Source organism: Mastomys coucha, unplaced genomic scaffold (genome assembly GCF_008632895.1).
Source record: "Mastomys coucha isolate ucsf_1 unplaced genomic scaffold, UCSF_Mcou_1 pScaffold23, whole genome shotgun sequence".
Taxonomy (NCBI): Eukaryota; Metazoa; Chordata; class Mammalia; order Rodentia; family Muridae; genus Mastomys; species Mastomys coucha.
Genome location: NW_022196906.1, coordinates 102,746,960 through 102,771,626, shown reverse-complemented (window position 1 = coordinate 102,771,626; position 24,667 = coordinate 102,746,960). Strand labels below are relative to the sequence as shown.

General features: G+C 55.0%; 2 protein-coding genes across 9 annotated transcripts in view; one reads left to right on the top strand and one right to left on the bottom strand.

The window, feature by feature from the left end:
* Nucleotides 1-422: 422 nt before the first annotated feature.
* Nucleotides 423-24,667, bottom strand: part of Plxnb1 (plexin B1) — a 26,199-nt gene continuing 1,954 nt past the window's right edge. For 5 of the 8 annotated variants that reach the window (XM_031345791.1, XM_031345789.1, XM_031345788.1 and 2 more), the window contains exons 2-38: nt 21,562-21,614; nt 19,550-20,662; nt 18,511-18,693; nt 18,014-18,142; nt 17,791-17,891; nt 17,362-17,494; nt 16,940-17,096; nt 16,570-16,678; nt 16,375-16,483; nt 15,291-15,965; nt 15,000-15,122; nt 14,672-14,794; nt 14,261-14,354; nt 14,002-14,174; nt 13,688-13,839; nt 12,403-12,508; nt 12,101-12,237; nt 11,662-11,838; nt 11,338-11,473; nt 10,656-10,898; nt 9,900-10,076; nt 9,675-9,823; nt 8,860-8,960; nt 8,557-8,774; nt 8,283-8,461; nt 8,097-8,163; nt 7,770-7,916; nt 6,963-7,131; nt 6,670-6,773; nt 6,432-6,516; nt 5,961-6,133; nt 5,644-5,804; nt 5,413-5,560; nt 4,805-4,869; nt 4,599-4,674; nt 3,691-3,765; nt 423-2,499 (exon numbers count right to left, since the gene is read on the bottom strand). In XM_031345791.1, the coding sequence (XP_031201651.1) occupies nt 2,395-2,499; nt 3,691-3,765; nt 4,599-4,674; nt 4,805-4,869; nt 5,413-5,560; nt 5,644-5,804; nt 5,961-6,133; nt 6,432-6,516; nt 6,670-6,773; nt 6,963-7,131; nt 7,770-7,916; nt 8,097-8,163; nt 8,283-8,461; nt 8,557-8,774; nt 8,860-8,960; nt 9,675-9,823; nt 9,900-10,076; nt 10,656-10,898; nt 11,338-11,473; nt 11,662-11,838; nt 12,101-12,237; nt 12,403-12,508; nt 13,688-13,839; nt 14,002-14,174; nt 14,261-14,354; nt 14,672-14,794; nt 15,000-15,122; nt 15,291-15,965; nt 16,375-16,483; nt 16,570-16,678; nt 16,940-17,096; nt 17,362-17,494; nt 17,791-17,891; nt 18,014-18,142; nt 18,511-18,693; nt 19,550-20,656 (6,366 nt within the window). In that variant the 5' untranslated portion in view covers nt 20,657-20,662; nt 21,562-21,614 and the 3' untranslated portion in view covers nt 423-2,394. Of the gene's footprint in view, nt 2,500-3,690; nt 3,766-4,598; nt 4,675-4,804; nt 4,870-5,412; nt 5,561-5,643; nt 5,805-5,960; nt 6,134-6,431; nt 6,517-6,669; nt 6,774-6,962; nt 7,132-7,769; nt 7,917-8,096; nt 8,164-8,282; nt 8,462-8,556; nt 8,775-8,859; nt 8,961-9,674; nt 9,824-9,899; nt 10,077-10,655; nt 10,899-11,337; nt 11,474-11,661; nt 11,839-12,100; nt 12,238-12,402; nt 12,509-13,687; nt 13,840-14,001; nt 14,175-14,260; nt 14,355-14,671; nt 14,795-14,999; nt 15,123-15,290; nt 15,966-16,374; nt 16,484-16,569; nt 16,679-16,935; nt 17,097-17,361; nt 17,495-17,790; nt 17,892-18,013; nt 18,143-18,510; nt 18,694-18,818; nt 19,039-19,549; nt 20,663-21,561; nt 21,615-22,595; nt 24,662-24,667 lie in introns of those variants that run through there. The other 3 variants (XM_031345790.1, XM_031345794.1, XM_031345796.1) reach the window with 3 other exon arrangements.
* The window catches only part of LOC116073755 (wiskott-Aldrich syndrome protein homolog 1-like), a 3,067-nt gene continuing 2,474 nt past the window's right edge, over nt 24,075-24,667 (top strand). Inside the window, exon 1 of the mRNA XM_031345810.1 lies at nt 24,075-24,279. Coding sequence (XP_031201670.1) covers nt 24,181-24,279 — 99 coding nt within the window. The 5' untranslated portion in view covers nt 24,075-24,180. The remainder of the gene's footprint in view (nt 24,280-24,667) is intronic.

The window sequence follows — 24,667 nt, the reverse complement described above, 5'->3', positions numbered from 1 at the left end:
TTATACAGTGTGCTGGGTGTGGTAACACACACCTTTAGTTCCAAAGCTTAGGAGACAGAGTGCTATGAGTTCAAGGCCAGGCTGGTCTACACAGAAAGTTTCAGGCCAGCCAAGGAGAAACAGTGAATCCCTGTCTCATAAAGAATTTTAAAATATGTATCTAATCACCTGAACAATCGCCCCAACGTTTAAAGTGGTGAGGGAGTGAAAAACACGGAGCCTCCACACACTAACACAGTTTGGAGGAAACAATAAGGGCATACTTTGCAAACTGGAAGCAAAAATTGGGAGAGACAGATCAAACAGTATTATAAACAGTCTATATTGAGACTACTGGCCAGGCCCCAGGTGAGCCACCCCCAGTCCTGTTGGCACTGGCCTTGCCATTCTGGGCCCTGGCGATCGAGTGAAGAAGACTTCGCTTCCTATATTAAGTGGTAATGTTTTTTATTTTCATGACATCTTCTACCACAATGTTCTGTGAGGGTGAAACATGAGTGAGTGACTCAGAGCACGTTCCATACTCGCCCATCCCATGAGCACACGCCCAAGCACGCAGGTACACTGCCTGCCTCTCCAGGAACCCTAACCTCCTCAGAGGACTCCTAAAGACTGCAGAAGCCCAAGCCTGGAGCAGAGGTGTGTCTCTGTCACCATCTCTGCCATGTTGACTTAAAAGGTGCCTCCCTTCCTGAGCCTGTCTGAAGTCTAGCCAAGACCACATTCCCCCTGTCAGCCCTGTTCTCTGAGACTGTCAACATGGTTGGCCAGAGCAGCCACTGTGGGAGGCAGAACCATTCTGAGGATAAAATCAGAGCTAAGACAACTATCATTAGTACTAAAGTTCACATGCTCCCAATGAGGGCCCGAGTGCTGGCCGGCTGTGACGGTGCTTCCCTACGTCTTGCAGGCACGAGGAAGGCGAGATCTGACAGAAATAGCCACTGTGATTATCCCCGGCATGAAAACCAACATGACTCCTGCTGTCTTGAAGACAAAGATTCTAAAAGACAGCAAGAAAGGAATCTTGGGATTGTATCAGCCCACTTCTTCAAACCCTTGGGGAAGACCTCGAGGGTGGCCAGGTCACGGGCTATACACATGGCCGAGGCGGAGCCCTCGTCTGGTGAAGCCAACAGCTTTCTCACCCCCAGCTGCTTTGACCCAGCTGTCAAGTGCACCACAGTAACATGGTCTTGGGGCTCACCTGCAGCTTCTAATAGGAAGATACCACAAGGCGGACACTACAAAGGCAGGTGCGGGGCTTTGAGCCCCTGCCTTAGGTACCTCATGGACAGCAATATGGAAACTGGAATCCAGAAACAGGGTCATGGACCTGAAACCACACTGCCTAGAATCACCTTTAATAATGCTATGCTTCCCCAATTCCTTTAAAAATTCATGGAACATGAATGGAGAAGTTACCACGATCTGCAAGCAAGGTGGGCCCCTTAAAGATGGAGGACAGAACCCCACCTCAGGCCCCAACTCTCCCTGAGCCATATTGTGCTTCAAGTTCTCCTTTCTGGGAAGTGTTGCCTCTGGCAGACCCTACCTAGGAGCCGGAGAGAGCTTGCCAACCTCACTGTGGCCTTTCGTGGGGATCAGGAGACCCTTCAGAGCACGATGCCCATGTCTCCCAGCAGCTTCCAGTTATATCTTAGCAGAGGGGCTGGTGAGTTCGTACCATGTGTTATCCTTTAATGAAGAGCTGTAGCATCAGTGGGCCACTGCTCTCCCCGAGGCTCCCCTGAAGTAGCTGTCCCTCCCTACCAACCACCTGGAAGACAGCACGGTCCTGAGCTGAGCACCAACCATGCTGAGGCAGCAGCAGCCTAGAAAGGCATTCTCTCTCTCTCTCTCTCTCTCTCTCTCTCTCTCTCTTTCTCTCTCTCTCTCTCTCTCTCTCACGCCTTGGAATTGGCAACAGGGAACAAGGACAGAGGAATCGAAACTTGAGGTCAAGGAGGATGGATGAAGAGGACAGGAAGTGGGCGGGTTCTCTTCCTTCCTCTGTGATTCCCAATGGGACATAGGTCAGTGCTCAAGAACAGTACAGTATCCCCAGGGGCCTGGAGGGCCTACCAGACATTCTCTGGAAACCTTAAGTCCCCAGCTCCCTGCAGGCTGGCGTCACCCAGGAAGTAGGTCAGAGAGTCACCAGGCTAGGGGGAGGCCTGGCACTACCCACTGAACCACTAGGTCCCAGGCCTACAAGGCAGGTCCAATGGGGCTGAGGCTGTGAGCTGGTGCCACCAGGAGACTGGGAGCCACCTTTCATTAAACTCTGCTTGTCAGTTACTACAGGCATCTACGAAGGTGGTGGCCTCTCCCTTGAGATTCCAGGGCTGCCCGGGAGGTGCTGAGACAACAGCAGGCCAAGACTCCTGGTCCCTAGAGATCCGTGACCTTGTTTTCCACAGCAGCAGCGATCTGCTGGAGCCGGTAGCCCAGCTGCATCTTCTGAGCAGTGCCATCCTCCTCCAGGGCAGTGATGATCTGAAAGGCAGGACCAACAGAATCAGAGAAGACTTCTCTGGACCCCACGGTCACCACGGGCAGCATTCGGGCAGGGTAGGCAATGGAAATCCAATGGCTTGGTTACATAATGGTGAGGCTGACTGTAGGTCTCGCTGGCGAGGGTGAAAACTGAACAGTCGCCTGGGTTGTTTTTCTAGGTGTTTGAGGCATGGTCTCAGTATAGCCTAAAACACGAACTTCCTGCCTCTCCAGTGTTGATACAGTTGAGCGCCCACACGCACATGTTCAAGGATAGGCTGTCAGGGAATGACACTCGCCACTCACCACCTAACATGCTTTCCTTACCACGCTCATTTTGTGTAGAAGCCAGCCTTATACAACCACTGGCCTTCTCACAGGGTCTGTCGTAGCCAGCCCCATTGCCCTTCCTGCCAGCTAATGGCATTTCTTGATTCTCTGTGCCAAGACCAAGACGATATGGTTTAGGACAGATATCAGGGCAAAAGAACAACCAAAGAACCACTAATAAGGTTTTCTCGAAGGGACAGGCAGCAGGCAGAGCTTGGGAGAGGAGCTGCCTCTCCTGTGCGCCAACAGGTTATGTCATCTCTGCCTGCCTGTGCTGGGGCTGACATCAAATGAATGAGGCTGTGTGGATCCAGACCACTCAGCTGAGACCGTAACACAGGTTTCTGTGTTCTCAGCAATAGGCACATCACTGGTGCCACATGATTGTGGTAATTCTATAGGCACTTATAGGTTGACTAACAGTAACACAGATGCCCTTAGAACATCAAGGCTGGTCAAGAGAGGGCCCAGGAAGACCTCTCCTGGTCCTGTTGTCCCCTCATTCACCCTCATCCTGTCTTGACACCTCATCCTGGCTCCTATGGTTTATGACGCCCAGTCCAGTTTGTACCCACAAAAGCAGTCGTGCCCAAGACAAGGCCAACCTTGGGATCCGGGAGGGGTGGTAGTTAGGCAGCCTTCCGGCACATCCCACACACAGTCTCCAGATCCTGGCAGACTCCCTAGATGCTCCCAACCACTGCCACCATGTATGGAAAGCCCCACTGCAGAAGCAGGGAATTGTGGGCACAGGAAGAGCAGAGCCACTATCACTAAGCAAGCCTGTGGGACTCACTCAGCTTCCGAAGGAGCACTCTGAGCTCAAGGCTAGCCCTGCTGTTGGAGGCCGGTTGTGCTCACCTGGTCATAGTACTTGTTGATATACTTGTAGAGTTCGTGCAGAGCCACGCGTGCCCCAAGGTCAGCAGAGCAATTCTAGGGAAGAGGGCAGATGGAAGGGAGGGAAATGAAGAGGCTGTAGTGGGGAAGAGGCCCAGGGCCCCAGTGAAAGATGAGAAAGCATGGGCCCTGCAGTGGGGACAGAGCCCAAGGCACAGCGGTGATAGCTCAGGACTGGCCAAACCTCCACAGTAGGAAGAAATTCCAGGACTCACTTCAGCAGGGCTGGAGTTTCTACTGGAACCCTGCCTGCTTCTCCCAGTCAAGGCTAGAAGTCCCTCCCACTCACTCCAAGCAACTATGGGGCCGTGGGACTAGAACTGGCCGGGAACTCGGCACAATTTTGCTCTGATCTTACTCAAATGTTTCCCAAGACCATTCCAAGGCTCTCTGTGAGGACACTGGACCTGCAACCTCCTGGTCTAGACAGTACTAATGGTGCAGCCGAAGTAACTCATGGAACCCTTAGGGGGACCGAACGCAGAAGCACACCCCGAGAAGGGCTTGACAGTGTGCCCCACAAGTACAGCTGTGTTGGTCTGGGTGTCCTCATAGTCACCTAAGACAGTTCTGTAAATGTGGGTGTGGAGGGCGAAGCGTGGCCCAGAACGGTGGGTAGCATGTCAGGTGGGTCAAAAAGGCTTAGAGCTGAAGCTGCACACCCGGAGGCTGCACGCAGGCGGACAAGCGCCTGGTGGACCCGACTAGGTGACAGCCATCAAATGAGACCCCTGCTCACTCTGATGACATGTCTGGCCTTTTGCAGAAACTCTGCCTGTGTGATGACAGGGTGTGTCCTCTCCCAGGCAGATCACAGAGGGGTGACAAGGACCACTCTACAAACGAGACGTATAAAGGGGAGGCCTTACCCGGGACAGCTCCGCCAAGACTGAGTTCATCTCTTGGTCACTGGCCGGGACAGTCTGTCTGATGTCTGCGTAGTACCTGCCAAGAGGCCAGGTGGTTGGTAGACGATAGATAAGCGGAGCCCAGAGCCCACTTCCTTAGTCCTACCAGGCCCACCCGGGGCTTCAGCCATACGCCTGCCTCTCCAGACCCACTCCCTCCCCAGTACCTTTCTACCATCTGTTTGTAACGGGGAATATCTCGGGCATACAGAAGTTTGTTGATGGGAGAATCCTGGATACCAGCAGGAGAACAGGAGAGAAGGAAGGGTCAAAGTTCAGAAGGTCATCAGCCCCTGGAGCTCCCAACAAGCTCAGTTTTACAACAAAACAACTCACGTCCCAGAACCCACCCGGTTCCCAGCAAACCAGGAGAGCTGGTCACACTGGCCCACTTCCTGGTTTTTCTCACATGTTACTTTTGTGTTTGTATGTGTGCATGCATGTGTGGAGGTCAGAGGGCACCTTACAGGACCTGGCTCTCTCCTTTCAGCACATGGGTCCCAGGGATTGACCCATCAGCACGGGCCATCAGAGTTGGCAGCAGGGGCACCGCCCTCCACTCTGCTCATCCCCTGAGACTGACCATGGCCACTTTCTGGGGAGCCCATGGGATGAGACCTGGCGTGGGAATGCCTTAAGTCAGAGGCTGCCCCCAGACCATCTTCTCCCTGTAATTCTGAGGAAACCCTGAAGATCTATGCACCGCACACTGCATAGCCACCAGCTACATGGGTGACCTCCTTGTCCCTGTCATGTCCGCCCCCGGCCTGCTCACCCGGCCCAGCTTGTGGTCAGCCAGGGTGCAGGCATCCATGAAGGTCTGGGCAATGACCAGGAGCACCGCGTCCATGTTATCCGATGTCTGCACATCGAACACAAACTGTGGGTTCTTGATGATGTTGATCCAGAACCTCAGCGGCAGGCTGAAAATTGGGGGAGCAGGGCCAATAACTGTGCTGTGCAGTCAAGGGCCCCGCAGAGGTCCTGAACCCTGTTCCTCCCATACCTGTTGGTCTTCCAGATGTGGATAGTATCCTGATCAGAGATGCCATGCTGCTGAGCTTGTTCATCCAGCAGGTCAAAGAAGTACTTCACAGCCAGAGGCACAGGGCGGCTGGTGCTGAGAATCACCTGGAACAAGTCATCCACAAACTTCTGCAGTGTGCCCTGTGGGGAAGGGAAGGAGGCAGAGAGCCCAGTTAGGATGGAGAGCTGGCACCAGCCAGTCTCAGGCAGCTCCTGGCACTCGCTCATGCAAGTCCCACATTACCCCCATGTCCCATGACAGCCCAGACCCCATCACCCATTCTGTCCCAGCCCCACCTTCATGGATAGCAGGCGTGTCAGGTAGATCTCAGGGATAGCCTTGGCTCGCTCACGCTCCCCACCCCGAAGGCTGCCCCTCCTCGGCCTGGGAGGCTCTGGTTCATCACTCGGCTTTACCAGGTGCCAGGGCCGGACGCCCCCCTCATCTACATCCTCCAGCATTGGGGTCCCTGTGCCAAGATGTAAGAGCTTAATGCCCCTCACATGGTGCCACCTCCTCTTGGAAACCCAAGTCCAGTTAACTCCCCAAGGAGTGAGGGGACTTGGCTGAGGCTCCTCTGAGAAAAGAAAGAGATACTAGCCCCACCTCAGTCCAAAGAACCTTCCTTCCCTGCTCCCCAGGACTGAGCAATACAGACGCAGAGAATTACAATGAGGAAGAGGAGGAAGGAGGTAGGAGAGAAGGGAGTCAGAGGGAGGAGGGGAGGAGGAGGAGGAAAGAGGGGAAGAAGAGGAGGAGATACTCACGTTCTCCAGGGACATAATCCTGGTTTTCCCTAAGAATATGCTTGGTGAGGCAGGGGACAAGGGCCACCGTTGCTCCATCTGGGACCTGCTAACCACAGCTGGTGACCCTTCTGTCTGTCTTGGTCTACCCTACCAACCCTCCAGCTCCCAACCTTCGCACAACCCTCCAGCTCCCAACCTTCGCACAACCCTCCAGCTCCCAACCTTCGCACAACCCTCCAGCTCCCAACCTTCCCACCTTGTAATGCTGCAGTGTATTCACACGCCTCCACAGACCCTGGAGTTCAGAAGTAACATCTTCATCAGAAAGGATAAGGTGTCCAGCCACTCCAGACCGCCATTCTGCAAGGGTGAGAGAGGACTTGACTCGGGGCTCCCAGGAGTTCTTCCTACCAAGCAGCCCATCTCATCCTAGCTGGAGACATGGCCCCTTCACCTGGGGGTAGCCTCACCCTTGGAGGACCAATCTTAGGCCAGCTCAGGCCCGACACCATCTCAGGGTCCTCAAACTACCCTGCTCCTGACCCTCACCAACATCCAAGGTTCGAGAGTCGGGCCGCTGGGCAAGAGGCACTCCCTTATAAAGCTGGTCTAGCATCTTCTCCTTGGCCTGGGAGATGGTGTCACAGTCCAGGACTTTCACAGGTACACACTGGGCTTCTCCTGCCCCAGGCCCCACAGCCAGAAGAGCATTCAACGTCTACACAAGAAATGAGAGATATTTCAGGATTGGTTCCACATGCTGGATGACCAAGACACAGGTCAAGAATACAGACAACCATGAAGAAAACACAGCCCCCAAGCCCACCCCAGCACTAAGCAGTCTTTAACTCTTGTCACCTGTCTGCCTTCCACTTGATGCGAATGATCATGTGGTGAATGGGAGGACCTCCAGGTGAGCACCCAACCCTCTTTTATGCCTGAAGGAAGTTTGTGTAAGCCAAGACTCCCCAGGCAACATGAACGAGAAGGGCTGGGTCCTTCAAAGAAACCCTTGTGAGAAAAAGGAGCTACAGGCAAGTCTGCCAAGTGGCTACTGGCTTAGGGGACAAGGCTGCCTCCCTGGTGAAATGGCAAAAAAGATACTCTGGCGCAGCACAGATCTGTGGGTCCATCCTAAGTTGGGGACCTCCGAGATTCCCAATTCTCAATCCTACAAAGCGAGGGCTGTCACTCAGTGGTAGGATGTTTGCTAGCTTGTGTGAGAGCATGAGTTCCCACCACCAATAAATGAATAAACAGTCTCTCTCCAGCAGCGAGCCAGAAGTCCAGTGGGCTCTACCTCCAGGCTCAGAGCACAGCCTTACCAGGGGACGGTACTCCAGGGCACAGCCTTACCAGGGGACGGTACTCCACGTCCTCTCTGAGCAGGCGGTTGTCATTCAGGGTGTATTTGGCTTTGCCAGTCACACTGTCCACAGGACCCTTGTCCACTTGATGCTTAATCCCTCTGAAGAGCATGTACAGAGGCTCTCCTACAGAGTCCTGGGAAAGTGTGGGCAGTCAGGGCCTCTGGCAGGAGGCGAAAATACACGGAGGGGGGCATGTTTTGTTGGGTGATGTCTTTGCTCTGGCATGAACAGGCAAGCTAAAGGAATTGCTGGAAACTTAGTGCTCTAAAGGGCCCGACCCCCCCTAATGAGGAGCCGTGGGCCCCTCCCTCACCCTCACAAAGGTGTAGAGGCAGATGGACATCCAGTTGGTGAGCAGCTTTTCCACCACGGTCTCTGTCCTGCGCAGGAAGGGGAAGTCAGGTTCAGCAGGGACTAGAGGACTCCATTCCACACTCCAAACCCAAGCCCCTGGCTCAACCCCTGGCCCCAGATGTCTGTCACTCTGACAACCACTCACCTGCGCAGCATCAGCTTCGGGTTCTTGGCTACACACTGGGCTACCAGGTCACCGAGCAGAGTCCGGAGGATGTCCGTGAAGTATTCAAGCTTCCCATGAAGTGCAACAGTGAGCAGAGAGGCCACATAGGCACGGTCCCGAGCAGAGAAGGTGCGCTGACTCTCCAGTGTGTGGATGAACTGAGGCCAGGGGGAAAATGAGGGGGGAGGTTCAGAACCAGCAGACTGGGAGACTAGGAGCAAGACAGGATGGGGCAGCCTGGCTGGGAGTGCACCTTGGTAAGGAAGAGCTTGCTGTTAAGCAGGTTGGAGAGCTGCCCCAGGCCCTGTTCCACAGTGGGTCGCCTGCTGTCTGGCACACCGAGGTCCCTGTGCAAGGGTGACTCCTGGTGCCCAGGGAAGAAGACCCTCTCAGCATACACTTTGTAGTCAAGGAAGGGGATGCCGCTGCCAAGGAGGTCACTGGTGAGATCCGTCATCTCTGTCATGAGGTCTGTTGAGCGCAAGAGCACAAGATCCCATGTGACCAGAGCAGCCGTAGGGAAGGCCCTAGGCTACTCCTGCTCTGGAAGCCTCACCTGTAAACTCCTTCTTACAGCGGTCCCGCACACTGCTCTCCAGGTTCTCCAGCTGGATCTGCACTTTCTTATAGTCCCTCAGGGCCTGCTTGCTCTTCCTCCTGCCAGCACCAGGGGCAGAAGGGAAAGGTCAGCAGGCCAAAGCCCTAGCTAGGCTCAATTTGGTTCAGGCCTGCTTAAGTGTACTCCAAGCCAATTCCAACCATGTCTACCAGTATAACCTGACCATGCCCAAGCCAGCCTGACCCAAAACAATCCATCCTGTCTCGTTCCCATCAAACCACATCTACCCATCACTCAGCCTGCGGGTCAGCTAACCCTGGACATGACACATAGGGCCCACAAGCTGTTTTTATGAGCACAGCTTTGTTAGGACTCAGCTGTACTCACTGGTTTGTATACTGTTCATGCCCAAGGGCTGAACTGAGTATCCCCCCCGAGACCACCAGGCCTGTTGCAACCATTTCCAGAGGCCTGATCCCTTATATAAAATATTTGCAGAGTTGGGCTGGAGAGATGGCTCACTGGTTAAGGGCACTGGCTTCTGCTCTTCCCGAGGAGCCAGGTTCAATTCCCAGCATCCACATGGCAGCTCATATCCCCACACTGTCTGTATGTAACTCCAGTTTCTGGGGATTCAGCATCCTCACACAGAAATATATGCAGGCAAACACCAATGCACATAAAAATAAATCTTAATATATGTATGTACACACACACAAACACACACACACACTTCTTGCAGAGCCCTGCTCTCATCTGTGCCTTTTCTGTCTGGCCACGCCTACCTACCTGCCCAAACTGGCTTCACCCACCTGTATATGAGGACAATGATGATGACGCCCAGAGCCAGAAGAGATGTGCCCACTCCCAAGCCCACCTGGGCTGCCACAGGAAAAGCCACAGGGCTCTCGCCATCGTACTGCACATGACCCAGGGAGAAGCGCAGGTTCCCCATCTGTACCTGCATAGGAAGCTACTTGTGAGCCAGGGCCCCAGATATCATGATGCCCAACCTTGCCCATATCCTGCCCACTGACCGTGAACTCAGGCAAAGCATCTGGTGCCTCCCGGAGGGCATGGTGATGTGGCAGGGGCTGCTCCACAGGGGGCTCACAGTACAGGTGGTGCCGGGTCAGTGTCTTTACCACACAGGGCCCGTCTCCTATCATGGCCACCACCTCTTCCTTAGATATGGCAAGGTCCAGATTCTCCCCCTGCAACATCAGGTCACTGATTTCTTTCTCAGAACACTCTCCATCTCAGCCTAGGCTCCCAAACGTGACCATCTTTTAGCCCGTTTCCCCTACGGGTGGAGCCATGGTCACAGGTGCGTCCTTCAGACTGCTCGACATAACTTCTTTGTGCTTTCTTCCCTTTCTTCTCACAGCTGAGACTCTGGAGAACCTAAAGCAGCCCCCCCAACCCTGGGGCAGTGACCTGAGTTAGCCTCGGCGAGGTGATGTTGGATCGTCTGCCTGTGGCCTGTCCATGTGTCTACACATGTATGGACTACTTACCATCTAGGTCACAAAAAGGGCCTAGCGTTATCCACATAAGCCCAGCTGCCAAATGAGGCTCACACTACCCAATTAGTGAACACACCAAACCACTTACTGAACCAAACAGATCCCTCAGGGAGCTTAGGGACCGGGGCCACCAGTCAAACCCCTACCAGGACCTGCTGGCTCTTATGCTGTACCAACCACTTCAGATTCTCTAAGCTTGCTCTTTTAACCCTGACCTCTCCAGCATATACATACTGTTCTATAGAAAAGCCCAAGAAGGTGTATTACCTCCACAGAGAACACACTCCCTGGCTTGTGCCGGAATGGTGTGGTAGGATCCTCGGGGTTGAGGGAACGAAGGGTAGGATCAGCCTCATAGGAGAAGGGTGTGGGGCTCAGTGCAGCAAAGTCAAAGACCATGTTGTCCAGGATAAACTCCACCTGGACCCTGGGGTCCTGGAGTGCGCCAGGGAGAGCAGGCGTGCGGCACATGAGGAGGTGGGAGGAGTTCACAAGACATGGCTCCTCAAACTGCAGAGAGGACAGAGAGATCAACTGAGGCACCTCTGGAGATGTGAGGCTGAGCAAAGGCAGGAAGCATCTCCTTTGGTACCAAATACCCGCGGCTGCCCATGGGCAAGGGGAAGGAAAGATGGCCAGCCTGGTGCAAGCGGGAGAGATGGCTGCCCGTGGGCAAGGGGAGGAGAGATGGCCAGCCTGGTGCGAGCAGGAGAGGTGGCCAGCCTGGTGCGAGTGGGAGAGATGGCTGCCCATGGGCAAGGGGAGGAGAAGTGGCCAGCCTGGTGTGAGCAGGAGAGATGGCCAGTCTGGTGCGAGCGGGAGAGGTGGCCAGCCTGGTGTGAGCAGGAGAGATGGCCAGCCTGGTGCGAACGGGAGAGGTGGCCAGCCTGGTGCCAGTGGAAGGGGCTCGTGAGTAATGCTACTGGATGATAGCTCTGGAGCCACATACTTTCTCAGGGACCATGTGGTGCTTCTGTCCAAGCCCCTGGCCATGCTGAAGCACTCTTGGTACCACAGTCACTCGGATTCTTGGCATCTGTACCACATCCAGATTCTGGCCACGGACCCATATCTCACGTCCTCCACTGAAACACAGCCCAGGAGCCATTCATGACTTAAATGGCCCAGACCCAGCCAGCTCTGCCCACAACCCTAAACTGGTTCATTTATGACCCATTCTGTCAACAGTTGTTCACAGTCCCCATTCCCAGAACCCCACCTCCCCTATGGTGAGAACTGCAAAGACCTTCCAGACATGTTTTGTGCCCCACACCTGAAGAAGCTCTTGGTGGGGCCCACTGTAGTGACATTGGGGTCCGGTGTGTACTTGAATTGGCCGTGCTGAAGTCTCCGCTCAGTGGCCCCAAACAAGACGGTCACTGGAAGTTCAGCGGGCACGGGGTATGGGCCGGTCTCACAGTGTAGCTGCTCAGACTGCTGCTCCAGGAGCCTGGGTGGAGGGTAGAAGATAGGCCAGACCCAGGAGCTAGGCACCCACTCAAATCTTGGCTCACTGAGGTTCTCACGCACTGAAGTCTCCATTGTGACGCTCTGGAGGCTGTACTTCTACCACAGCCCTGGTTACTGGAAAGCTGGCTAGAACCTTCTCATGAGGCACTTAACCCACTCCACACTTTTGTATTGGCTTTTCCCAGCACCCCATCTCCTCCCTGGTGTGGGTGGATTTTGTAGAACAAGAAAGCAGCCCTTACAGGTGACAAGGCTGGTCTCCAACCACCACACGGATGTCCTCTAGCCGTCCAGTCAGGAGCTTAGAACCATGCAGGGTGAGGCGGGTACCTCCAGCTCTAGGGCCATGGGCTGGGGAGATGGAGTGTACTTTTGGATCCTATGGGAAGGAAGATGGGGAAAGATAGACAAAAAATATCAGGATGACAGAAGCTCAGACAAGGGGGCCTCGGGATGGGGAGACTTATGAAGCAAAACCAAACAGGCTGAGCCATGCACGGGGGAGAGGCCTCTGGGCAGCTGGGGTGGGTTAGCGGTCAGGCACCTGATAGGCAAAGTTGAACTCTGAGACCCCGTGTCCTCTTCCAGGCACTTCCACTGCCACAGTGCCAGTCACCTCCTCCCCGCTGGCTCCAGTGATGCACACAAGACTGTAGGCGCAAGATAGGCAAGCAAGGGGATTCCAGGCTGCACAGGAATCCCTCAAAGTGACCCGTCAGATCCTCTTCCTGCCACACTGCCAGGTGTTCTGCCTTTCCCATCCCCCTGCCGCTTTGGAAGCAACCCCTTGTGACACACTAGCAAGCCTTAGCTTCAGAGGAGTCACTCTCTTGGGTCAGTCACTCTGACACACCCTCTAGCAAGGAGTGTACTTCCCTGATGTGACACAGGTTTACAAAGGAGCCCTGGACAGCTGATCTGTGGTCAAGGAGAGGACCAAGTAAAGCAGGCCACACCAGCCACGTCAAGTCTCCCCTACCACCATGTGGTCAGCACCCACTTGCAAAGTGATGGGAACTTGATCTGATCCTAAACAAGAATCCCTAAAAGCCTCTGGTCAGAACGGGGGCAGATGTGGGCAGCTGACGGGGGCAGCTAATGGGGGCAGATGTGGGCAGCTGAAGAAAATGCTGGCTCTTAGCCTGGGGCACATGAACTTCCAGAAGGTTAAGTCTACAGTGGTTGACACTGTCACAGTCACACAATGACTGGCAAAACAGAGCAAGTGGTATGAACTAGCCAGAGAGGCTCCAGCCACAATGCATGTTACACTCCATCAATCACTTCCTAAACTACCTAAGTCTGACGGGTCTAGAATTATTAATAGTGTAGAGGGTCTGGAAGTTCTCAGTTCTCAGCGGGAAGAAAAGGGCACGTTCCCGCAAAGTAACCCCTGGTTTAAAATACAAAGTATGGGGCTCTGCGACAGTTCTTCTGAGGGTACAGTGAGGGGCTGCCCTGATGTTGTGCCAGGTTTGGTTCCTGTTGCTTATGAGCATCTCCTGGAGACTGTTCTACATTCACCCTGGAGGTGTGTCGCAACAGCCTCTCCTTGACAGCCCAGCCTGTGAGTAGTAGTACCAAGAAGAGCCACCAGCAAGTTCCAGGCAGTGATCCTGCCTGACAGACTAAAATGATCCCTAATCGGCCTGGGCCAAGGCTCTGCAGGTATACACAGGAAGCCAGAGTTCCAGGTCATGATAACCCAGCACTAAGGCACTGACACCATAATCAAACACAGGAGAAAGGCAGGCAGACACATGGAGGAGGTCCTGCATAGGAAGCCATCCGGCCACAGTGCCCTCCCAGGTTGATCCCAGCCAGCTCACCTGCTGGAGACATCGTACTCCCCAGCATCCACAGCACAGGGCACGCCAGCCACTCTGACCATATCCAGGACATCCTGTACATGTTGGCCCAGGTTGGAGCCCCTGATAGTGACACGGGTGCCTCCGTCTATAGGCCCTGTCAGTGGCTCCACCTGTTCCAGGACAAGGACATTCACCTCTACTTACCTGTCAACCTCTGTGGCCTGAGGCAGCCCCAGCCTTCTATTTTGAGTTCTGTGCATCCATGGCAAGGACATCCTCCCTCTAAGAGCAGTGGTGAGGAAGAGAAGGAACATACCAGCATCCCAACATACCGAGTGAATGAGAGGTGCAGGGCACTGAGTGGCCACAGTCTCGGCTTCATTACAGGCCTCCCGGGCTACACAACGTGGAAGATCCCCGTCACACCACACACAGTCGTACTGAGGCATGGCAGTTTGGCAGCGGCTACAGTCCCCATGTCCCACAGAGCAGTCATACAACACCACTACAGACAGTGAGAATGAAAAGTAACACAGAGCTTTGAGGAGCCCTGATACCCACAGCCTGCCCTGTGTTCCCTAGGCAGCTTACCATGGAGCCCATCGGCACTGTCCACGCGCAGACCACCCGCCCAACGCAGGAACAGCCCCACCTGCAGCTCTGGCTTCAAAGCTTCATAGCTGAACTGGAGAAACAGGAGTGAAGTCAGAGCCTAGAGTTTGGGCCAGGCCTGGGGTGTAGCTCAGAAGACCAAAATGACTAGTTAGGGGAGCAGAGTCTCAGGTCAGAACTGGAACTCAGGGATCCCAGGGTGAAAGAGTAGGAAATGAGCAATGGAACTGGAATACAGAAATCCCTGAGAGAGACAGGGACCCCACGAGGAATATGGCCTAGCTGGGGTGTCCATCTACTGTCCAGTGTCAAAGCTTGGCCTGTGACAAGTTCATGGCAGCTGAGGCCCACAACCGGCCTGTGGCTAGCATCTGTGCACACCCACGGTACCTGGTGCTGCTGGCACCTGACATGGCACCAGGTGTCTGGAGGTGGCTCACACTCCACCTGAGCCTCCACGGCCACCTGGAGGCCCTCCAGCTCCAGCACACACTCGCTGCTCCTCGGGCCATCCTGGGGGCAGAGGACATGTTGTTCAGGTAGTTTGAGAAGCTGGACCCTGTAGGCTGCAGTACAGCCCCTGCCACAGTACGGCCCAAGCTGGGGGAGAAAGCTGCGGCTGGCGATGGCTTCTTCCAGCTTTCTAAGGCTTGGGTAGAATCTGTCACGGAGCCAAGCAGCTCAAAGAGAAAGTTGTTAGCTAGATTGGCAAACACACCTGGAAGAGCCACAGGTTCCTGCCTCGAAGCTGGACTTCGCGTTCCACATGGACCGGTATCAGTAAGGAGCCTTGGACAGTCTCCACACAGGGACAGGAGCTCACCCTCTGATTCACCTCTCCCTGCAGGCACCAAGGGTGAGGCAGTCTGTGGCTCCCACCCTGACCGCCTCAGTCCTCTACCTTGCTTGGCAACACTCTGTCCTCACCCTCCCAAAGGAGAATCCCAGGGTGAGCAAATGGCTGTCTTCCCCTCCCCTCCCGAGGCCTCCTTCCTGGGCTGGACCTCACCAGCTCCCAGAGCCCGGGGGTGTCGTACTGGTAGTCGAGGCTGGACAGGAGGATGAGGGGGGCAGGAGGGCCCTCGTGCTCTGCTGAGTCTCCATCACCTGAGAGGAGTGTGGAAGTGGAGAAGGCGGGCGTGTCACCCCCCATCCACTCATCCGCCTCGGGCAGCTCGCCGCCTCCTTTGGTGAGCCAATCCAGAACGGGCTTCATGGAGCCAGGGGCCCCTGGGAAAGTGGTGCCTGGAGCAGTGCCAGGGGGCTGATCCAAAGCCACCATGGAAGGCAGAGCCTCAGGGCCAGGCTCTGCAGGGGACACTGCGGCTGCATCTGAGGGGAACGGGTAGGAGGCCAAGAGGTCCTCAGGCGTGGTCAATGGTTCCAAGCCAGTGGGGGTGGGGACAGTGATTCCAGGTATGGTAGGGGGGTCAGGAGGGAGGGGCTTCTCGTGAAGAGGTGACTCTGTGGAAGTAGGGGAAAGTATGGGGCCAGGACCTGACCATGGGCCCCAGAGGCTGAGCCGGGAAGGCTCGGCCCCAGGTAGGACATCTGGGGCTGTGGAGGGAGCCCTAGGCTCTACTGGGAAGCTGTTGGGGGTAGGGGTGACTGTGGCTTTGGGGACTGTGGGTGGGAAAGGGGTAAGTATGTCCCTTGCAGGAGGGATTAGGGGTAGGAGTGGGCTCTGAAGGGAAGGCCAAGACAGACAGGAAGGCCACCCAGCAGGCAAGTGCAGGGTCAGGCAGGCAGGCAAGGGTATGTTAAGAGGGAAAAAGACCGAGGAAAGAGAAACAAAAACATCCCATTAATTCTCTAAGGCAGAAGCACACAGGGCAGGCTCCGGGGGTCTGTGCTGAGGTGGGGAACCAAAGCCACACCTCTCGCCTCTCAGCTTAAGTGTCCTCCCCAAAACAGATGGGATGGACAAGCAGCCATTCTCCAGTGAGCCTGTCACACAAAGCAGCTGGGGTGCTCAGGACAGAGCTTCACAGGAGGCTGGCAGGCACACAGACAGATCCCAGGCCTTAGAAAACCCTCACCCTGGGAACCTCTAGCTCCACCCTCAACATGCCTCATCCTGGAGTCCCACTAACCTGTTGGCTTGCCACCATAGGCCCAGCATCACATGAGGCCTTGTGTGTGCACAGCTGCTGCCACACACACCAGTTACAGCCCCAGCGGCTGCTCACACAGGACCGGCACCTGCGCACAGTGCAACCAGTCAGTCATGAAACAGAGACCACCACGAGGGAGCCCAGAGCTGGGAACAGGCAAGGTAAGGAACTCACGGTGCAGACGGGGAAAACTCAGTAACTGCCATGCAATCATAGAAGGGGAGGGAGGTGTTGGCGACTACCACAGCACCAAACCTGAGCTCCACATTCACAGAGATATGGTCTGCAAAATGGGGGAGAGCACCAGAACTGAAGAGTGGGGAAGGCTGGGGACCCACATGGAATGAGGCTGGTACCCCACAAATAGACAGGAACTGGGGTCAGTGGGCATAGCGCCAACACTGGGGTCCTGGAGCCATCAGGGGACTCGGAGCACATCCAGGACTATTTCTGGAGTCATTTCTTATCCCAGTAAGACCTCTTAGAGAGAGATGGAAGCAGGGTGGGGCTCCCAGATCCAGGGCTGGCCCCTTCTCTCACCCACCGGCTCCTCTCTGCAGCACTGGGGCCTCACTAGGGTCTGGAGAGAGACACATCACACCAGAACTGGTCAGGAGAGCAGGGCTCTGTCGGTCTCCAAAGTAGCAGAAATATGACTCCCCTGGCCAGAGAGATGGCAGGCCTGGCACCAACAGGAAAACCTACCGAGAGAGCCAAGGGCACACTTTGGGCACCACTGCTTAGTAGGCTAGAGACTCTCATTTAAGGGCATCAAGTACAGGCTGGTGCTGGCATCCCTCACAAACATCCTCTGGCCTTGATTAATAACAGATAGAGAAATCCAAGGCCCAAGAGAAATGGCAGAGCAAGGACATGTGATATTGGATGCAACGACACAAAAATCCAAGGTCTCCATCCATCTCCACAGCTCTCCCCACTGGGGCCCCGCCCACTCTGGTCATTCACCTCCCTCCTCTCTTCCCGACTGATATTGGCAGGGCTCACGGCCACCACTCGAAGACAGCCCAGTTCCGACTGGAAGCTCCATAGCCACTGCTCTGGGCCCTGGTCCCTTGAGCACTCCGACCGGCGACTACACCTAAGAAGAACCAACCAGCATGTGACTCTGACCCTCCAGCAGCCACTGAGAATTCACATAGCAGAGACATCTCTGGTCCTGAGCCCTTCCCTGGTCACAGCCCTCACGTGGAGTTGGTACCAGGCTCTTTCGTCAGCTATGGCGGGGAACCAAAGCCCCAGGCAGGGGATAAAGAGCTGGGGGCTGGGTACCCACAGGTTAGAGGCTGAGAGTCAATGGACAAGGTCAAGAATCTTGGTTGCGTAAGGCCGTTAGCGAGGCACAAGCCCAGGTCGGGGATTTGGTGGAGCACTAACCTGCCCAGGAGCACACACCATCCGCAATAAGGGTCCCTGTGAGCAAGGCAAGAGTCACAGTCCAGGTGCTGAGCACAAGGGGCCACAGGAACCTTCACGAGCTGTGACAGCAAAGAGGACCTGAGGCTGGCAATCCGAAAACCAGTGCTTCACCCTCACATGGGTCCCAGTACCCGTCCAGAGACGGCCCAGCCATCCCGCCCGGCCTGTGTCCACGACTTACAGTAGTCTGAGTTGCTACATAGAGATGCTCAAAGGTACCATCAAAGGTCAGATCTCTGTTCACGGGAGACCCCGGCTGGATGCTCTGTTTAGAGTATGGGGCAGCACTTCTTCCAGGGCCTAAGTAGACCTAGGATGAGAGACCGCAAGGCTGGCACCAAGCCCAAAGCCACAAACTCAAGACCTTCCTCCTCCTAGAACTGAAACAATCTACAAATAAGAACTTTCTCTTTGGACAGGTTGGGGGGGGGGCAGTCTTTAATACTTGTACTCTGGAGGCAGAGACAAGCAGATTTCTGTGAGTTTGAAAATAGCCTGATCTAGACGAACTCCAGGCAAGACAGGTTATTGCAACCAGCCTTGGGTAAGGTTTATGTGTATGTGAGGAAGATCATAGGCAAATACCACCCAACCCTCAGAGGAGCGGCACAGACAGCTCGGGTGGCCTGTAGCATGTCGCACGTCACATCCTAGCCTCAGAACTTCCTAAGGACATACCCTATGCAACTGTCCTTGACTGTCACCCAGGAAAGCAATAGTATGTCCATCTTCCATGGTAACAGCCACAGCTGTGAGCTGAACCCCTGGCAGCTCCAGAATTGGTGTGGCTTCCAAAGGGGCACAGCTGACCATGGGACTGGGTGTGTGGTCCGAGCCGCATGGAAAGGCATCCGGGGTGTCCTGCAGGTATCAAAAAGCATCACTGAGACCCCACCTGGATAATCTCTCAGGACAACCCCCAGGCCCCAGTCTCTGCCAGCTGTCCCAGCAATCCGACCCTTGGCAGCACACTCCTGGAGCCTTACCTCAGTGAACTTCCATCTCAAGTTTCCAGTGGCTCCATCTCCTCTCTCAACCCCACCTTGTCTCTGGCCCCGTCTTCTGCCATCCCCTTTCTGGAAGCCAATTCCTCCAGCAGCTACACTTAACACTTCCTCCTGAGCCATGCCCTAACGGCCTCGGAGCTTGGCTCCTCCTCCATCCCCAGCCCACTTGCCTGGCCCTCTGCACCTCGCTGACTCAGCGAACACTGTGCCATCTCTATACTCTCCCTAGGCTTGCGCGAAATCCCATCATTACCTTTTTCTTTTGCTCTAATGCTCACTCCGACATTCAACCCTTACCCTACAGAGTGCCAAACACTCTCTTAGCTGACTTGTACAAAGTCACTTCTTTTTATTATCTATTTATTTTATAAATGAGTACACTGTCACTGTCGGCATATACAACAGAAGAGGGCAACAGATCCCATTATAGATGGTTGTGAGCCACCATGTGGTTGCTGGGAATTGAGCTCAGGACATCTAGAAGAGTACTAAGTGATATTAACCACTGAGCCATCTCTCCAGCCCCCCAAAGTCACTTCTTTAGCACCCTGACTCAAGCCCATGCCTGTACTGCTCCCTACTGAGAGGCCTCTTCTAGCCTAGGCCTAAAAGGAAGCACCTAACACCTGTTATGAGAGCCGCCCTACCTACTCCCAGCTCCCCAGGCTTTCTAGGCAGGTGCTTGGTGGCCAACGCCTAGACTCACTCACCACTGGTAGCTGTGCACAGTCGGAAAGGACATCATAGGCAATGTCAGCAACCTTGGTCCCATTCTCAGCACGGCCTTCCCGGGTATAACAGGCATCTCGAGTAGAATTAGCAAGCTGGTCTACCTCATCCAGGGGGAAGGCACAGAGCACAGAGGTTCCAGATGCCCCAGGAGATGCTGACAGGGGCCAGTCCACAGTGGGAGGAGCCACTGAAGAGAAAGCTGCAAAGAGTATGTCCCCACGGGCCACCTCCTTGGATGTGGCTACAGCTGCAGCCTGGATAAGACCGTAGCGACCACCCTGGCAGGCCAGGGGCAATTCCACATAAGAGTAGTAATGCTGGTCCTGAAGGCACACTCGGGACACATAGGCACGGAAAGCTCTAGAAGGGGCCTTCAGGTCTCGCCTCAAGAACAGGAAGTATGCACTGGCTCCACGTACGAAGGCACTCACAAAGTGGTGGCTGTACTCAGAGAGGCGGCCCACTGCTAGCTTGGCTGTTTCTTCATAAGAGAAGGCAGCTTGGGGGTCCGGTGGTCGCAGGGCTCGGGTTGTAATGGGAGGAATCCCACCACCCACGCCCCTGCTGGTGTAGCCCCGTCCTACAAACAGGAGGGGCTCCCCCGCCAATCCCTGGGCCACCAGCCCCACTGTGCTGACTGCAGGGTCATTTGCAGCCACATACTGGGTGTCCCCAGGTCGCTCTGGCCGTAGCAGCAGCTGCCTGATCTGTCCCAGGCCCCGTAGCTCACAGATGCCCTGGTGTACGCTCCCGCACACCACCAGAGCCTCTGGGCTCACCAGGAGCAGCTGGTTAGGGTTGTTTGTAGGCTGGGCTTGGGGACATTCATCAGGCATCACAGGTGGCAGGCAATCCCGGCTGTCATTCACAGGGCCCGTGGACACCACGGCTTCCAGCTGCAGCTCAGGGCTCAACTGGAACAGGAAGTTGGTGGCCCCTACATAGAGGGTACCTGTGGTGGGGTCCCTTGCCAAGTGTTGCAGATGTGTGCCATTGGCAGTGAAAGTAGCCGGCAGAGGGGACGGCAGGGTGATGACACACCCGGCCCAGAACACCTGGAGAAGAACTGGGCCGAGGACAGACATGGTCACCTGGCAGAGAGAAGGGTTGGGCGAGACTCAAATGGCCACCATGGTACTCGGAAGCCACCGCTAAGGGACAGGACTGTGGCACTGAGAGCCAAGATGCTCCTCCTAACCTGGGCTACTCAGAGATTCCTAGTATTCACTAGGCCCAGATGCTCAGGGTGATTCCGGGTCTAAGTTACCAGGCAGACCCAGGAGACACTGCCCTTGGAAACTACAACCTCACCCATTCTCTGTGGACACGACGCTCTCAGGGAACCTGGACCTGCCCATACTCCACCCTCGCTCCACACTCCATCCTGTTCCTTCTAAACCCTGCTCTCTGAGTCAAGTGAGGTGACAAGGTCTCCAAGGAGGGAAAGAGCCTCCTCTATATGGACGACAAATTCTTGGGTAGGATAAGGAGGTTTTTTTTTTTTTTTTTTTTTTGGTTTTTCGAGGCAGGGTTTCTCTGTATAGCCCTGGCTGTCCTGGAACCCACTCTGTAGACCAGGCTGGCCTCGAACTCAGAAATCCGCCTGTCTCTGTTTCCCAAGTGCTGGGATTAAAGGCGTGCGCCACCACTGCCCGGCTGGATCAGGAAGTCTTATAGACCACCAGCATGCTGTAACAAAGCAAGAATTAGGTGCAGAAGCAGAGTCAAGTATATCTCTGTGAGTTTGCGACCAGCCTGGTCTATATGGCAAGTTCCAGGACCACCACGTAGACAGACCCTGTCTCAAAACAACAACAACAAAAGGAAGAAAAGTATTGAACACAGGACCTTTCAGGCCAGGAATCCAGAGGGTGATAACCAGAGAAGCAACAGGCCTCAGTGAGAGCTGATAGGCAGAGCCCCGCACTAGGGAAGCTGTGGGCTGCAGGGAGAGTCACACTGTTCCCCACTGGGGTGGAGTCTGGCTCACCTGGCAGGGCCGGCTGGATCAGCAGATAACGGCATGACCTGAGCAGGAGTCACCTAGCCAGTGGGGGGAAAGCAAAGTATGAAACTGGGGGCTGGGCTGCAGGCATGTGGGAGCCCTGGACTCCCCTCCCCAATACCCAGTCTGCCTGTGGAGCCCAGCCCAGCTTGGCCCTCAGCCACCGAACACATTCCATAGAGGACGCCTCCTCAGAGCCCACACGGGGAGGGGGAGGGCAGTAGAGCCAGGCACCCGAGGGGCCTGGGAAAGGTCAACTAGAAAGGAGCCCCATGGCCATCTGGACCCGGTCAGGCCCCCAGCACCGCTGTCCCTTCTCGGTATTCTTCCCATCTTTCCCTTACCCTGTTCTGCTCTGTCAAGGCACACAGACAGCTATATACCATTCACAGAAGCCACGGGCCACCCTAACCCAAATGGTACCAGCATGCTAACAGGTACACACACACACATACACACAAAGATCTGTGTACACCACCTACCCTGAATGCGTACAACTGCACACAAACATAGGAGCACTTGCACATACAGGTACACAACGATACATGCAGATGGGACCTACACACACAGTAGACGCATACACGCAAACACAAACCTGCTGCCCAGGACACACATATTTATGATCAGACACCGCGTGGCGAGTCCTACAAATCTCCGCCCCCTACAGACATTGCACAGACACAGCGGACCCACCCACCAGAGACAGACACATACCACCCACATTAGATTCCTGCACATACAGACTCACGCACACTTCCCTGGTTTCAGCACTAAGTCCTAGAAAGCTGTGGAAGGCAGCCCATCTCCTGGAATGTTCTCTCCTGCGGGTTGTGGAGTCAGAACCCAGAATGCAGTATGAGTGGCGGGCTGGGGATTCTGAGGAAGTGGTCAAGCCTGCTTATGCCCTGCAACCCCAGGTCCAACCCTAGGACCTCTCCAGATGTCTGAGCGCCTGCTTTCTGACTTTGCAGGCCCTAGCTAAGGCTCCTAAACCCCAGACCTAAGTAACTATGGCATACCTTTCTACCTTTCTCATAATCCAGTGGTCCTCAAGCAGGAACACAGAGTTTGGTTATGGGATGAACTAGTCTACACTGAGAAACACTTTCCCCTCCTTGTGCCCAGGCCACACTGCACAGGCCCTCCCACCACCTAGCTGCCAGGCTGTCCATGTGGAGGATTCCCAGAGTTCCTTTCTTTGCCCCTGGATTGGTCCATATATCAGAGGCCGTGGCAAGGCACTCCTGAGGCTGCCCTATCATAAGCTGGGCTGGGCACAAGGCTAAGAGGAAGGACCAGCAGCCTGGTGGGAGCAAGAACGCTGTGGTCACAGCCCAGTGGGAGCAGAGGGCCATGGCCACAGTCTGGCTGGGCACAGCTCCCAAAATAGCTTGGGGGTTTCCATTTTTAGTGTGCAGAGAACAGGGCAGCTCTATGGAAGCAGGAACAAGGCTGCCTCTGTTTGCCACCCAAGGGGGTTGGGGGGGTGGGGAAGAGGCTGCAGGGAAAGTCTTGAACCCAGCCAGATGCCCAGGACTGTGGCAAGGCCAGGCTACTAAAACGCCCGCCACCTTGTTTCCAAGGGAGAGAGAGACCGAGTTTCTTCCTCTGGAAGAGCAGAAGCCATCTCCTGCTCTCCTGCTACTGCCTAACTCTCTCCCACCACCTTGGGCCACGGATGGGCCTTGGGCACAGGGTCCCACAGTGAGACCAGCACTTGCCGTTTCATTAGCTTGTAAATATTTGCTCAGCGCCTACTGCATGCCAAAGTTTCTCAGCCCTCAAGGGGCAATAACAAAGCCACTCCCCAAATTGAAGTTGAGGGGAACATACAGAGATATGTGAGGGCTCAGAAAAGCTCAGTGCACAGGTCAGAGGTTGACTCTCTATAAGAAGCGACGTCAGTAAGGCTACATACCATGGGCAGGGAAAGACAAAAGAGAGTGACATTTTTCTCCTCCACGCTAGCACACACATTTCACTGAACTCCAGCTACATGCCACAGAGGCATCTCTAGTCCCTCCAATCTATGAGGACCTCATTGGAATTTCTTTAAACAACAGTGGAGTGCACACACTCAGGCTTTTTGGGGTACCCTCAGGCTGGAGAGAAAAAGGTCAAGACCCTCTCCCCCACACCCTCCCCCACACATGCCCCTCGTTCCAGCCTAAACTGCAGGCTTGTTTTATTCCTCCCTCCCATCACAAGGGCTGTTCCCTCGGCCTGGAATGCCCACTCCTTCTGTCTCCCATTACCTCCCACGCCCTGCCATCACCTCCCTAGGGAGCCTTCCTAGGCCTCCCAGGCTCCAGAGGAGGTAACCCTGTGTGGTAGATGAAATGGACACGCCCAGCTACCAGGCCTGACCTATTATCTATCCCTGCTCTTCCTTGGGCTCTGAGCCTCAGATTTCCCATTGGTGGGAGCGGAGGAAGGACTGCTCTGACAGTAAATATAGTGGAGTGTACCTGGCATGAGTGGGCCCCAAGACCATTTTCTTCTGTTCCATCCTCCCACTCCTGACAAGAGCACTTTAAAGACAGAGAGTACCCACTTTTAATCAGAAGACCCTAGCAGACCCAACGCTGAGCAGGTGTTCCCTACATGGTGAATGAGCCCCCATTTCACTGCCAAGGAGATCCAGCCAGGAGGGGTAATATGGAGCTCACACGCCACTTTCCAAGCCTCTTGGCCGCTCAAAAGGTAAGGAATTGGCCCAGTTTTATTAATGATCGGACTAGGGCTTATTTGGAGCCAAGCCTCACGTCCCTAACTTGCACTGCCAGTAGTATCTCCTCCCTACTCCCCACATCTCAGGCTGTCCAGGCTCATCGCCAAAGTCTAACTAACTCTGCCTGTGCCCAGGCCTGCCCCACAGGCCTCTTCAGAGCCCACACTCCCCGAAACCCTACGACAGGGCCCAAGACTGGCTGCCTGACTTCTGCAAAGCACAAGCACCATCTAACCGTCTCCTGCAGCTGCTTTCACAACCAAGAGGGCTCACAATCTCAGCCCTTCCACATCTGCACTTGTCTGGGAGTTGGGGGAAACTAGCCTTCCCTTTCAGACAAGAGCTCTGCCACCTACACCC